Genomic DNA, 13442 nt, shown 5'->3' with positions numbered 1-13442 from the left:
AGTATTAACTATCCATTGCCTGTCATGTCGTCTCGTTCTATCGCAAAGAATCACCAGTGAGAGCAAAAACGGAAATGGATAGTTAACAGTGTGGCCGTGTGTACATAGGTAACTAAGGAATAGTTGTGGGAGTAGCGAGTTTCGGTAACCAAATGTTTAAGATGAAAATATTGCATGTCCTTTTTATTTTTTTAATTCAACGATATCGTTGGCTAATATTTAATTTAATTACCGTTATTATTGCGTATAGGAATAAAATACAACTATTTCTGTGCTAATGGGGAATAAGCGAAAGGGGAAAGTCGTGTACTTTAAGTGGGGCAATCCGGGAAGAGTGGGTATTCGCATTTTTAGAACTGCCACGTATTATGAGCTTGATATATTTGTGCGACGCGTTTGCAATGTGTGCATTGTTTATATTCTGGACCTTATTAGTGGTGATAATACAGACCAATATAAAAAGTGAGCAGATAGACTAACTAACCCTTTAACTGGTACAGAGAAAAATATTTTTCATTGGATTTAAACCAACAATTCAGCCACTATCGGGAGTGGTTAATTAAAAAAGTATATTAATTTAGTTAAGCTTATCAGTTTACTTATTATCCAAAGCTGATAATATTATGGATAACCACAAATCGTCATACCAGCACTAATACCTATTATTGACTAGGCTTTAGTATGGGAAAGTATGTTCATTTAAATTATGCTAAACGTTTTTGGAACCAAGTGTCTGATGTCTTGACGCGACTGTGAGTGAAATGTAGGTCTACATTTAACATTGAATTTCTTTGATGATTGATATTGGTTTCGGGGCAATGTCCGAATTTACCATTTACACCCTATATTTCAATCTATCAAATCAAAGTCGTTGTTTCAACGCACTTTAGCATCACAAAAACCAATCCGCCCAGCCGTAACGACGCTTAGTTTTAATGTACAGTTAATGAGAAAATCATACTTCAAAACTTAGCCATAATTAAAATTATGTAGAGTTTACATGAGCGATATTCAATATCACCCGGTATAAAAACGTCTAAAACTTTTGATTTCGACTGTACAAACGAGTTTTTGTGCAGCCAACATGTTTGATGCGGTAGTATGATTATTCAAATTTAAATAGCAACATGCTCCTCGGATTTTAAAATTGGACCTGACTCACGAGTTGGGAACGTGGGATTTTGATAAGGATTTTAAATCTAGATAGGTAAGTAATTGTGTTTTTAAATCTTCACTATCTAGTTTTTAACTAAGGTTAACTCCTGGTTAAACTACAAGAGTCATATTTACATAGATCAACGACGGTTAAATGTGGTTCTTTGGATAAAAGACTCGTCAAATAATCAGGAATAAAAGATATTTAAATATACAAACATCAGCCAAGAAAATTGATCGTAACTAGTCCACTAAAACTGCATTTAACATCAAGGAAAATTCCGAGAGCTGCATAAAAAGCCACTGTAGAGTTACTTAAGAAACACTTTAGTTACTTAGCAATGGGGTTAAGGATAATTTTCTGTAGCAAAAATGTTTCTAGTTTTCCGTCCGATTAGAGACAGACCATGATTTTTAAACTACAGTACACTAATGTACCTATTAAGTACTCAAAAATACTTATTCAGTAGAAAATTTGGCTTATTCCCAAAGGTCCACAGCTCTATTGTTTTAAAAAAAACGTGAAGTTCATATTTTGATTCCCAACGGATCCACGACATTAAAAATAAGAAAGAATTTCCTTAGTAAGTATATTTTAAAATTGGTGGTAAAGAAGATCAATAGAGTCGTGGACCTTTGAGAATACTTAGTGCGAAAATTCATCGTCAACCATGAAAAATTGTAGTCAGTACATTTATAAATTAACTAGCGACCCGACCCTGCTTCGCAAAGGTATAATGTACCTACCTACCTACTATACTTAAAAACCTGCCTCTTGAATCTATTAAAAAACCACATCAAAATCCGTTGCGTAGTTTTAAAGATCTAGGCATACATACATAGGGACAGTCAATCAGGAAAGCGAGATGGTTTTATAATATGTAGTGATGTATCTATTTAAAGGAATTACTTAGTTGTGTATTCTATTCCCCACCGCGTAGTTTGACATGCGTAATATGTATTAATTGCTAATTGCGTGCTACATGAGTGATGTTAGTAAACAAACATTGTCTATGGAAACATCTCGAGATTTATTACCCCAGTTCCCCCCAAATACGTCATTAACCAGATCCCGAAGGTACTATTACCCCGAAGGCCACCATAAGATGTTGACAATTGTAACAGCCGACCTAATTAGGTGGTGACCCAATTGCGATTTTAAACCTGGAGCAGCAAGAGATCACTTATTTTTATCGGCTAATAAAATCCGACAAAGTTTATAAGTTGGGTTATTTATGTTTGGTATGTTCTGGGTCATAAAGTCACCATAGTATCAGCTTAGTTGTTTACCTCACTCGTACTATTTTAGGAGTAGGGCATCCATTACACTGTCATGCATAGGTACGTCATTCAACTGACGTCACTCAACTCATCATTAATTAATTTCCGATATTTTCAGCTCTATAGCTGAAAATATCGAATGGAATGAACAGGTTATTTTAAAAGTACACTCATTCTGTTATAGGCAGTCATAAAAAACATTGAAATACAATTAAATAACTCGAATTATGAATCGGACGGAAAATTTCAGCAACATTATCCATATTAACTTGGAGTTATTTTAACTACACTACACATTGTACAAACATTTTTGCTTCATAAATGATTACTTAATAACGTGTTTTAAATTATCCTCAATTTTGACTAAAACTGTTATTATAATTAGATGACACAGATGTTTTTATACATTCAAATAGCGTCATTAAATAATTCTAATTCCTGAAATGTTTTCTACAGAACAACATAATGCCAATTTGCTATACAATTTAACATGTTAGTAGCGGCAATGGAGAAACAATAGGGTATGAAATTATTCATTATTTCTTACAATTCGAATTAGCACATCAGTATTATTTTTGTTGGAAAATAGCATCTATTTCCACTACATAAAATGCCACAGTATTTATCTTAATGTGCTAAATGGATCTCCATTGCCCATCTGGGCAGGACACATTGCACGGATGAACCACGATCGCGGGGCCAGAAAGACCCTGGAGTGGAGACCCAGCAACAACACCCGCGGCAGAGGAATACCTAAACGGTGAACAGTGTGCTTACCATGAGTTTATGTGAGGTGTGCTCGCTAGCGACTGCGTAAAAAAATGACATTTAAATGTATGACATATTGTGCAGCGCCCCTAGCGGCTACTTTCAAGAAATAAAATCTTCATAGAGTTTTTTGACGTTCTCGCTAGCGAGCACACCTAACGTAAACTCATGGTAAGCGCACAGATGACACCAGAAACAAGCTGGAGTAAACTGGATGCAAGTGGCCAGGGACAGAAGCCAGTGGAAGGTTGAAGAGGAGACCTAGGTTCGAAGACGAACCCTTCCAAGGCTTAAATAGATAGATAGATAGATATATCTTGATGTACTATCAACTATAGACTGTAATATGTACGTACATAAATGCATAGATCGACCGAGAGGTTATTCGAAGTAAAGTCATCTACTTCGAACACTTGTTTCTATATCTGCGACACTATGTTTATTTATTTACCTTTTTACTAATAAAACTTACACGCTCGTTGAACAGTGTTTTAAAGTGACGTTTAGTATGGAAATGACATTTTAAAACAGTGTTCAACAACTGTGTAACTTTTTATTAGTAAGGGGGTTATTGTTCAACGTGCCTAGCACAGAAAAGATAAAAGCAATTAAAGTAAGCATGAATAAATTAATCAAATGTTCCAACAATAATACTAATTACCTAGCTCCAAGCTAAAAAGAGTTTGTAGGTAGGTATTATTTATTTATACTATTTGCTCACTCTACCATTAATATTCTGTGACTCTACTTACAAAGCAATTAGATAACGGATAGACTTATTTGTTAAATCGATTCATGTATACTACAGCTACTTATCGTTAATATGTGTGTGTGTTAGTAATGATGAGTAACTTTTATTTTGCTCCTAGAGGGAATCGAATCCCAAATTCCCAATGTAGTCCATACGAGAACCACTGCGTACGCGTCCGTCAAAAGCATAAGCAAAAGTAGCGTAGATTCGGCATAATTAATTACATTATGATGTTATGACAAGTTATTAGCCTAGGCGCAGACCACCTTTTAGTTGGCCGATTGTTGGGTCGGGCTGTTAATCAGTAATCAGTATGGACATTGGACATGTAGAAAAGTGCACAAATTACATTGATTCGGTATCGGCCGATTCTTCATACAAATTAGAATCGAGCCCAACTATCGGCCAACTAAAAGTTGGTGGTCTGCGCATAGGCTTACGGACTCTACATTGCAAATCCAAACTCGCCGACCTGCCGACATGAGTCGTCGACTTTTGTTATGTTGTCAAAACTAATAAGAAAGAAATTCTTTTGAAATAAAGAGAGTGGTGTGTACTTGTAGAGTCCTCTACCTACATAACCTGTCGAATGTGCTAGAGTTGACCTTATAAGTAAAGGTATATTAGAACTACTTAAACTACAGTTACGTTGAAACATGCGGAAATAGGAAGTGGGTTGGTGTAAGTCATGCTATTCAGTTACGCTTTTATATGCTGCTATTTTTAACATAAAGGGAATGTAAGGCATACGTTTAGAGGTCAACAGATACTTGTTTTGCACCTGTCTGTTAATGTATATTAAACAAAACTTTCATTAAATGTTCGTTACACTCATCCAAATGCATTAAAAGAGCTATGCACGGATGACGCCAAATCTCACTATATCTTATCTTATTTATTTGTGGCTTAATGTGCCAATCGTACCATTAGAATTAATAGCACAAATCATTAACGAATTCCCAGACAATTTGCACGAATTCGTATACTTGAATTCTTTGAATTCAAACGCGTCACTAATACGCCTGACATTTCTATCCACAATGCTTTCGAGATTCTTGGAACGTAATGAAGAGATCTTCAACAAAAGATTTTCGGGATAACATTTTTAGGTTATAAACGCGATCTTTATAATGTCAGCTAATGTACTTCCCTCGGAATACATTATCTCGTTAGGGCTGCTATATTTATTTTTTAAGGCGCCATTCATTTTCCTTTCTTGTGAGGCATTCAAAATGAAACGTCGGGATGGGTCGCTTATCCCTTACAATCCCGCAATAACTCGGCGGGTGCTTTATCTACAATGGGAGGAATTAGGCCAAGAAATCATGACAACGGAGACAACATTTTGGGGAGTATACTATACAATGTTATCAGGACAGCATCCCAGTCTGGATCCAACGTTTTGTTATGATTTGCATATTATTTGCAACTAACAATAGATGAATCCTTGGGTTTAATCTTTGTTTATCTACAGTAGACGCGTGTTGGTCCTTTCCCTTTACGATTGTGAGGATGGATAGATGTTCGTTACTCCTACTAATCTTCAGATTAATTTTCTTGGTCCAATGGAATTTCGCTTCCTACTTCAACCTTCACTGAATTAGTTTTTCCTGGGCACATAGAAGTTGCAGCAGTGGAAACGTCGGATGGGAGATACAGTGGGTCTAGACTAGAATCAAAAATCGAATCCGACGAAACTCCATACAAAAAAAAGCTATTCGACCATCTTTCGACATAAAAACTGTCACATTTGGCACTTTGTTTAGGAGGGCTGAACTGATTTTGACAAAAATAGCACAGATGCTACATTTATCGAAATCTTCACGGACGAAGTCACTGAAAACGGCTAGTTTTCTAAAAGATTCTGAATACAACACAACGTGACATGTAAATTAGTCCACAGATCTTTCAAGTAATTGAGAAGACAAATAACTCACGGCTGTACATCCTCCCAATAAGATAGACATAAAATTAAATGCAAATACTGTTGCCATACACACAGCGGTAATAGGTTCAGGATTTAACATGTTTCACCTTTGACATTCCGCTAATGTCAGAGCATAAACCGATTTTAGAAATGCGGAGGTCACACAGTCTTACAATAGAGAAACATACATGCCTGAGAATCTAGATGTAAGCGATAACATTGAAGACTGCTATTAAGTAGGTAACGCTGGAATTGCCATTTTTTTAATAACCCCAAAGCTTCCACAAGAATTTTTTTGGTTAGTATCCAGTGTCAGAGCTTAGAACTCTACCAACTCTACGGTACACTTGACAATATGTTAATTCTTAAAAATTAATATGGGTTCAACGGCTTTTCCGATTTTGGAATCATTTGTCACCTCTACAGTTTATAATGTAGCATTACAAACAGGTTTTCTGTCTAACGGCGTTTTCTTTATTTTAATCGTTTATTTACTTCTGTCGTGTGAGTTTCACTCAGCTGACTGCAGCAGAAAACACCCCGTTACTGTATCTTGTCGTCTGTGTGCGTAGTCAATTATCATGCCCCATTTATGAACCTGCTATGAGTAGGGTTACCATCTAGAAATTTTAGAAATCATTGGGTTTTTGAGAGAGTCATAAATCTGAACTAGATTATTCGCTACAGAGAGATACATATTTCGATAGGTTTACCAATATTCGTATCTGTATGTAGCTCTCAGTAACCCGCTAAGCGAAAGGTGAAAGATCTTAATAGGTTCAAGGCTGACAGCAGTTAAAATTATTGGAAAATAGTTAGTTCCAAATAATGAATAGCAAATCTTCATAAAAGGAAACATCGACACGTGCCTGGACAAATTCCAAGGCTTGGTAAACTTATACGTCGCCAAACTAAAATTTGCGTCTACATTATAAACGTAGACCACAATAGTAATTGTAATGCTGGTAACAGCGGTATTTGAAAGCAATACCACAATGGTGGGCACCCATTCTGTGGCTTGCGTAACTCGTTTACTTGATATTACGCCAACGACATTCGGAACTTGCAATTTATTCGTGTGCAGACTGGAATTAGTCTTTGAATTGTTTTCATTTCGGTGAATATTAAAGTTTAAAACTCATTTTACATGCGATCCAAGTGCCGGCTGACATTCTCTTTCACATTACGTTTTGTTTTTATTGCCGTTGCTTTACAATCTTTTGTTTTTAAAATATTAATTTCGGTAAAGATTTCGCTTTCCTCAAAATATTGGCTTATTCGAAACAGCAAATTGATCAATCATCAGATATCTTTAACTGTAAAGATGTCCACTTCCACTACTGAACCGTACCAGCTATGACATTGTCAGGAGGGCGCTCTATCAATACTGGATTATTACTTCCGATTTTGCCTCGTTGGACAATCAATAAATTATGACATTTACAGGAGGGCGCTACTATCAAGACGGGTTGTTATTTTGATTCTTGCCATTTGACGTTTTAAAATCGCTTGGCTATATCTTAATTTGACATTTGACTATTATTATAGTAGTTGTATAGTAGTGTTGCAGGTCAATAATTGTATGTAGCCCCGATTTAGTGGATGAAGCAGAGGACCCTCGGTCTACAGGGATCTGCTGAGGGCTATTAGGGTCTGATGGAAAAGTAATTGGGGCAATTTCACGGAATTGCCTGTTACGACTTCCTTATTCTCGCGTGTCGGTGACCACCACGATAATTGTGTCGCGCCATGTTTGTTTAACTTTTAAACGCAACCGTGATACTGTAGAGTGGAAACTTTAGGAGTTATGGTAGGTCGGATTTATTCATTTGTTTTTCTGACGGCCGGAGCAACGCTCTGATTGTTTTTTGGCGAAATTTGATAGGACTTTTAAATTCGTCTCGTATGTAAGGAATTTCTTGGGAATCCAAACAAGGCAACTTAACCATGTGATCTTCTATGGAGTCAGAAGTAAGTAAGTTGAACACAAACGTGCGAGACTTCTCATATTAGTCAGATATTAACGACTCTACTTTTTCTACCTTGCATGATGCAAAACTATTTAATGTAGGCGTTTTTTACTGTTACTGAGAAAAGATGGGGGCGGTGTTAAGTAAATCGATTAGCGAGTGCAAAAAACCTCATCTATAACGTTGACATTACAGATGAGGTCACAAAGGCATTACTATCAGACCTATAAAGACTGATGTCCATCATATCAACGGAGACATTGTAAATAACGGACATAATGTACAAAATATATAGACACTATGTGTCGAGTCGTAAATAAAACGTCCAGTATATGCAATCAGATGCACTTAGGCAGTAAAACAGTCACAAACTGGGTAGAAGCAATATTGCAGTTTCATTACCTTTTATTCCCTCAAAGTAATGTTAATTAAGGACTGTAACTGTTGGTCAAAGTTATGGAGCTATATTTCATTAGTTTAGTAGGTGTAGTATAGATATTATGTGATTGTTAAATGGGTTCTATGTGATGGTATTGGTATATACCTAAGATATAGAGTGAAGTCGTGGTGTTTAAGTAGCCTGAAGAGGTCACATACTAGAGACTAATATCTATGTCTCTAGAATCTAGATAATACAATAAAGATATGCTTAAGTATCTGGGATTTTCAACATTTTGAAGGCACACTTATTCATTAAATTACTAGTAATGAGTAATGTTCAACTAAAAGCATAATTGTTGAAATTATATTCATATTCGAGTTGGTATAATAACAGGAAATGCGAAGGTCACCGAGAAACTGGCAATTCCGTTTTTAATAAGGCACATAAAATATTATTTCGTACGGTTTCTTTGGTAATATTCGTGAGAACAGTTTACACTACCTACCTACGATTTTTCTGGTAGGTAGATTTTGATCTTGATTGATTGTTATTTTGCTGAAACTGCTAGAACATCTAAAAATAAGTAAAACGACATGACTTGACTTTGTATCAAAAAAATCTTTTTGCACTTATGTATCCATGAATCATGAACAGAAACTGTTAAAATACAGTTTTCGCTCACAAAAGCATAGGTATCGGATTTTATTGTAGGAAAACAAGCTGTTAAATATTAAATCAAATTCGAAAACGATATGCAGAGTACGCAGTTGTAGGAAAATTTTAACCAAGAATGGATGATATCAGGCATGAAGTACGTGAATGGAATAACAATAGAAAAGGCACGCTCAGTCGTGTTGATGTGTAATGCGTAAAAGGCGAATAAGGGACAAATATGCGAACCTCTGGCCAGCGATAGTGCAGGCTAAATCCTCCATTTGCCTCTGGTAAATTAGATAGTCCTCCTTCTGTGGAGACTAAATGCTTAGATGATGATGAACTCTATTTGTCTATGAGCAGGATGTGGTTGATTTCACATCAATAATATACTGCTAACGTAGGTTAGGTAGGTTCGTTGACGTTCGTTCGTTCGTTTCAGCCAAATGACTTCCACTGCTGGACAAAGGCCTCCCCCAAGGTTTTCCACAATGAACGTCCTGCGCTGCCCGCGACCTGCCCACGCTACGTCTTCCAGCCCGGTAGTAGTAGGTACCTACATATACATGGACACAAAAGTCGCGTTTGCGCAGAGTTCTTGCTCCGGATATAAATTACCATAACTTACAAATGACGCTGATACTAGAGGTAGGGACGTGACGTTAGTGGTTGGAAGGTGCAAAACGATTAAACGAATCATTATTATACCGAACAATCTCCCGATTGACGACTGGCAATTGACTGCGAATAAGTGTTGCTAAGTATTTATTACGGTGATCGTAACAATGTAATCACGCGAAGGTTTTAAGCATTTACGCAGACTGTATCGTAAATTATGCTAGAGCACGCACATTACATCCACGTAATATTTATAAATAATATTACATTGAGAGTGAAGGACGCTTTTTCTTTAATGCTTGTGGCTCTGAAGTCCAACATAGTCATCTGACTTGGTTCAATAGGTCCATCTGTAAGCACATGCCATACCATGTCTTCAGCAGGTTGATTCGAGTTACCCAAGCAAGTAAGCATCTTAACTTCTTAACCAAACTGGGGAAAAATACAAGAAGCGATCTTTCTAATTATGCTTGTTCCAGATGGGAATCGAACCCGTATCTCTGAGTATAGAGACCAACTAACTGCTACTATTAAATCAAATCTAGTCTCGAGTCCGGCTCGAATTTAGAATGTCATTTCGTAATTCTTAGATATTTAGAAATTAAAAAGAAGCTATTTATGGTGCATACTTGCATAAATGAAAATACTATGTGGAGAAAGTTATGCTGAATGGTGACCAACAGATCTGCAATGAAGATTCGTTAATTAGTTTTTTTTTTTAAATTATTCCAGTAAAATATTGAAATAATATTTTAGCTGTGTATGAAGTTATAGAATTTGAAATCTGAGCAATTCCGAGTCCAAGTATTCGACAGATTAATGCGATGATCATTAGTGCTCGAATATTTAAAAGTGGACGCTAATAATGGTGATGAATGATGATGCTGCGAATCAAATATGAATCTACTCTCAAAATTAGATGCAGCCTTTGGGGCTATTCTCATCTCACATTTCCACCGCTGCAACTCCTGTGTAGCCAGGATCTACAGCTAGACCGCTAATAAATACCCAACAAATGAAGATCAAGTTGCAGTCTGAGAAATGTTAATTAAAATTCAACCCATCGCCGGTTTGAAACTATTCTTGATTTAAATATTGAGCTTCGTTTTTAATCGGCCCTTAATAAACTGATGGGAATGATGGGATAAACGCTTGAAGCCAAGTGTTTTGTTAAAACTGGTTACGGCAGAAAGTTATGCTAATGGAATCTGGAGGTTATTTACGACTGGAGACTTAGGCCTCCATGAGTCTACACAATGCTTGGAGAATTTGATACGGAGATTGGTTTGTATCGAGTTTTGCAAACAAATGTCTGGTACGGTGACGATGATCCTATGGGGGCTTAAGACAATTGATTTTATATCATGTCTGCCTACACACTAATCCCGATTGCCTCTGATTAGAGAGTAGATTTCAGTAAATAGCTCTTCTTAGCTCTGGTAATAGGATCGCTTTTAGTCTGGCAAGCGATAGCACTTGGGATATGGATAAAAATCAAGATTGAATAAGAAAATTCCGTGTAATAATAGAACGTCATGTAATTTCTTGCTACAAACCATAACGAATTTCTCGCAGTTGTAAAATCACGTGCGATAAGTAATTCAAACGGTAAACTATGCTGGCAGTGTTTGTTTATATGACATTTTAAGAGCAGATTTATGCAAACCGGTTTCATTTAATTTACGATTTCTACTTTTCCTTGTGCAATCGTTGTTGAGTAATCATTATTCTACATTTGCGGTTCTTATTTTATTTTAGTTGTTTATTTTATTTCTTCTGAGATAACAAGTTACAAACCACTGCTCCTTAAAAGTTCAAGGTTGATATCTTTTATTTTTACTTTTCTTTGCCCCTGTTTAAAAAATAGCCTCAGTCCGTATAATTTATTTGGTCACCGTATTTTAGATGAGAATCAGAGTGTATCGGACCATGCTGTTTTTTACCAACGTTTCTAACTAATAAAATGGAGTTCGACCATGTAGTGTTTAATTAAGATTACTGTATTTGTTATGTCGTCCACATACGCGAGAATATGGCAGTCTGGAAATGGCACCCATCCCATGGCTTCCCACATTTTGACAACGTGTAGCTAAAACAAAACTTGCAATTGTGGACTTTATAACTAGGGACTAAGGAACCAGTCTTGCGGAATGCACAGTCGTTAGCAAAAGCGGTAACATCCGTCGCGTATCCATAACAATGGCAAAACAAACCTTTCCGTGGAATTATAGAACATAGCGGCCTGCCTCTTCATATCATCGGCAACGGAGTTATCCTCGTTCATTTTGCACTTCACTGTACACGGGTCACTGTTCGATTTCACACCATGAATGAACTTGTGATCTGCTATTATGATGCTTGGGTGTTGGTGATAAGGTCGTGTTTGGTTCGCGGTTCGCGTGGAGGTTTCAGAGGCAGGCAGGTCGGCGTTCGACTCGACGCCCGCGCCTCTTGCTGACTGAGCGCGCTATACGCTAGGTGTCGCTGTCGCCCACTGCCCACTCACAGCCGCTTTTACCCCCCACTTGTTATTAAATTGAACGTTTCCATCAACTAACGATATGCAATCACGTAATCGTTCAATTACTTTCATATTTCGTCTATTTAAGTTTGTTACTTTACGTCATTAATCAAATCAAGTAAAACACATTCAATGTTTAATTTTATTTCCAGCACTATTTTTTTTTTAGTTAATCGTTGCCTACGTAGATGGCTCTTCAGATAAAGCTATTGTGGCTGAAGAAATTTAACATGATGGATGACAAAGTAATGTTAAAGTAGATTAATAAGAAAGTAAAGAACAACCATTAATTACGTAGTTATTTACCTACCACCAGCATAATTTAAAAGCGATTTAATCCTAATTTTGGTACTTTCTGTTTGTAATGTGTGTTGCTGTCTTATTTATTTACCGATCTAAGTATTTACTGGGTAAATACTTTACAAGCAATTAAAAATCAGTTATTAACTCAAATTAAATTACTTATGATAGTTTAATCACAAGAGTACCTAACTAAATACTTACTAAAATTTATTTATTGAATTAGGAAAAATCTATTTAGACCCTTAAAATAGTTTTAAAATAAAAACCACAACCATTAAAAAAAATCATTTTTTTCTTTTAATAAATTGGTTAAATTCCAATTCCAAAAACAGGAGGACGTTCCGTGTTGCACTGTATGATTTTTTTATCAAATGACAATGGAAACAAAGTATTATCAGATGATCGTCACACAGGTAGCCGTATAAGTTAGTCAGCGCTAACAATGATAACTTGCACAGCCGTTACCAGACTTTGGCTGGGTGACGTTAATTAATTCAATAGTATGCTAATGAGCCATATGTTACACAAAAAATAAATGTCTGAAGCCAAACATGAATATTAAAGGAAACTGACGATTGTGGTAATGTTGTTGCATAACTTTTGAGAGAGAGTATTTTATTTAGATTTAATTTAAGTTATAAATTAGGCAACGTAGTCATGCAGGAGGATACAAGGAAGAGGGGCAGCCACAGTAGGTAACACAGAGTCGTTCAGGTGAGTGCCAGGAAGAGGTGCAGCAACCGCAGTTAAGGAACGGCTGGGACGAACAAGGATAGGCGCATCAAGCTCGTAAGCCTTGATAGGGTTACACTAGTTGAGGTGGCCCTTTTCAAGACTTGGAAGCCTGTGAGTAACAAACCATTGGACGTGGAGAGGGTCATTAATTATACGTATATTTTCTACTTTGCCGAACTTTAGCGCGAGAACGGTTTGTCCAAAACATATGAATTTGGTCTTATTCAATGCAGGATTAAGTGCCCTTCAACCGTCATGAAGACCACTTTTTGATAGGGTAAGTCCTTTACGCGGTATAACCGGAAAACCGAAAAAATGCCCCTTTCGGGGGCCCCCACCACTTAAGCACAACTCCGTCGAAGTCGAAAACTTAGGAG

At 36.7% G+C, this 13442-nt stretch overlaps 1 protein-coding gene across 1 annotated transcript in view; it reads right to left on the bottom strand.

Moving 5' to 3' along the window:
• The window catches only part of LOC135071333 (sialin-like), a 32518-nt gene extending 20531 nt beyond the window's left edge, over positions 1-11987 (bottom strand). Inside the window, exon 1 of the mRNA XM_063965126.1 lies at positions 11720-11987. Within this exon, the coding sequence (XP_063821196.1) occupies positions 11720-11790 (71 nt within the window). The 5' untranslated portion in view covers positions 11791-11987. The remainder of the gene's footprint in view (positions 1-11719) is intronic.
• Positions 11988-13442: the final 1455 nt, after the last annotated feature.

The sequence above is a fragment of the Ostrinia nubilalis genome, chromosome 4 (genome assembly GCF_963855985.1).
Source record: "Ostrinia nubilalis chromosome 4, ilOstNubi1.1, whole genome shotgun sequence".
Taxonomy (NCBI): Eukaryota; Metazoa; Arthropoda; class Insecta; order Lepidoptera; family Crambidae; genus Ostrinia; species Ostrinia nubilalis.
The sequence above is the reverse complement of the archived record's forward strand: the minus strand, read 5'-3'. Positions and strand labels throughout refer to the sequence as shown.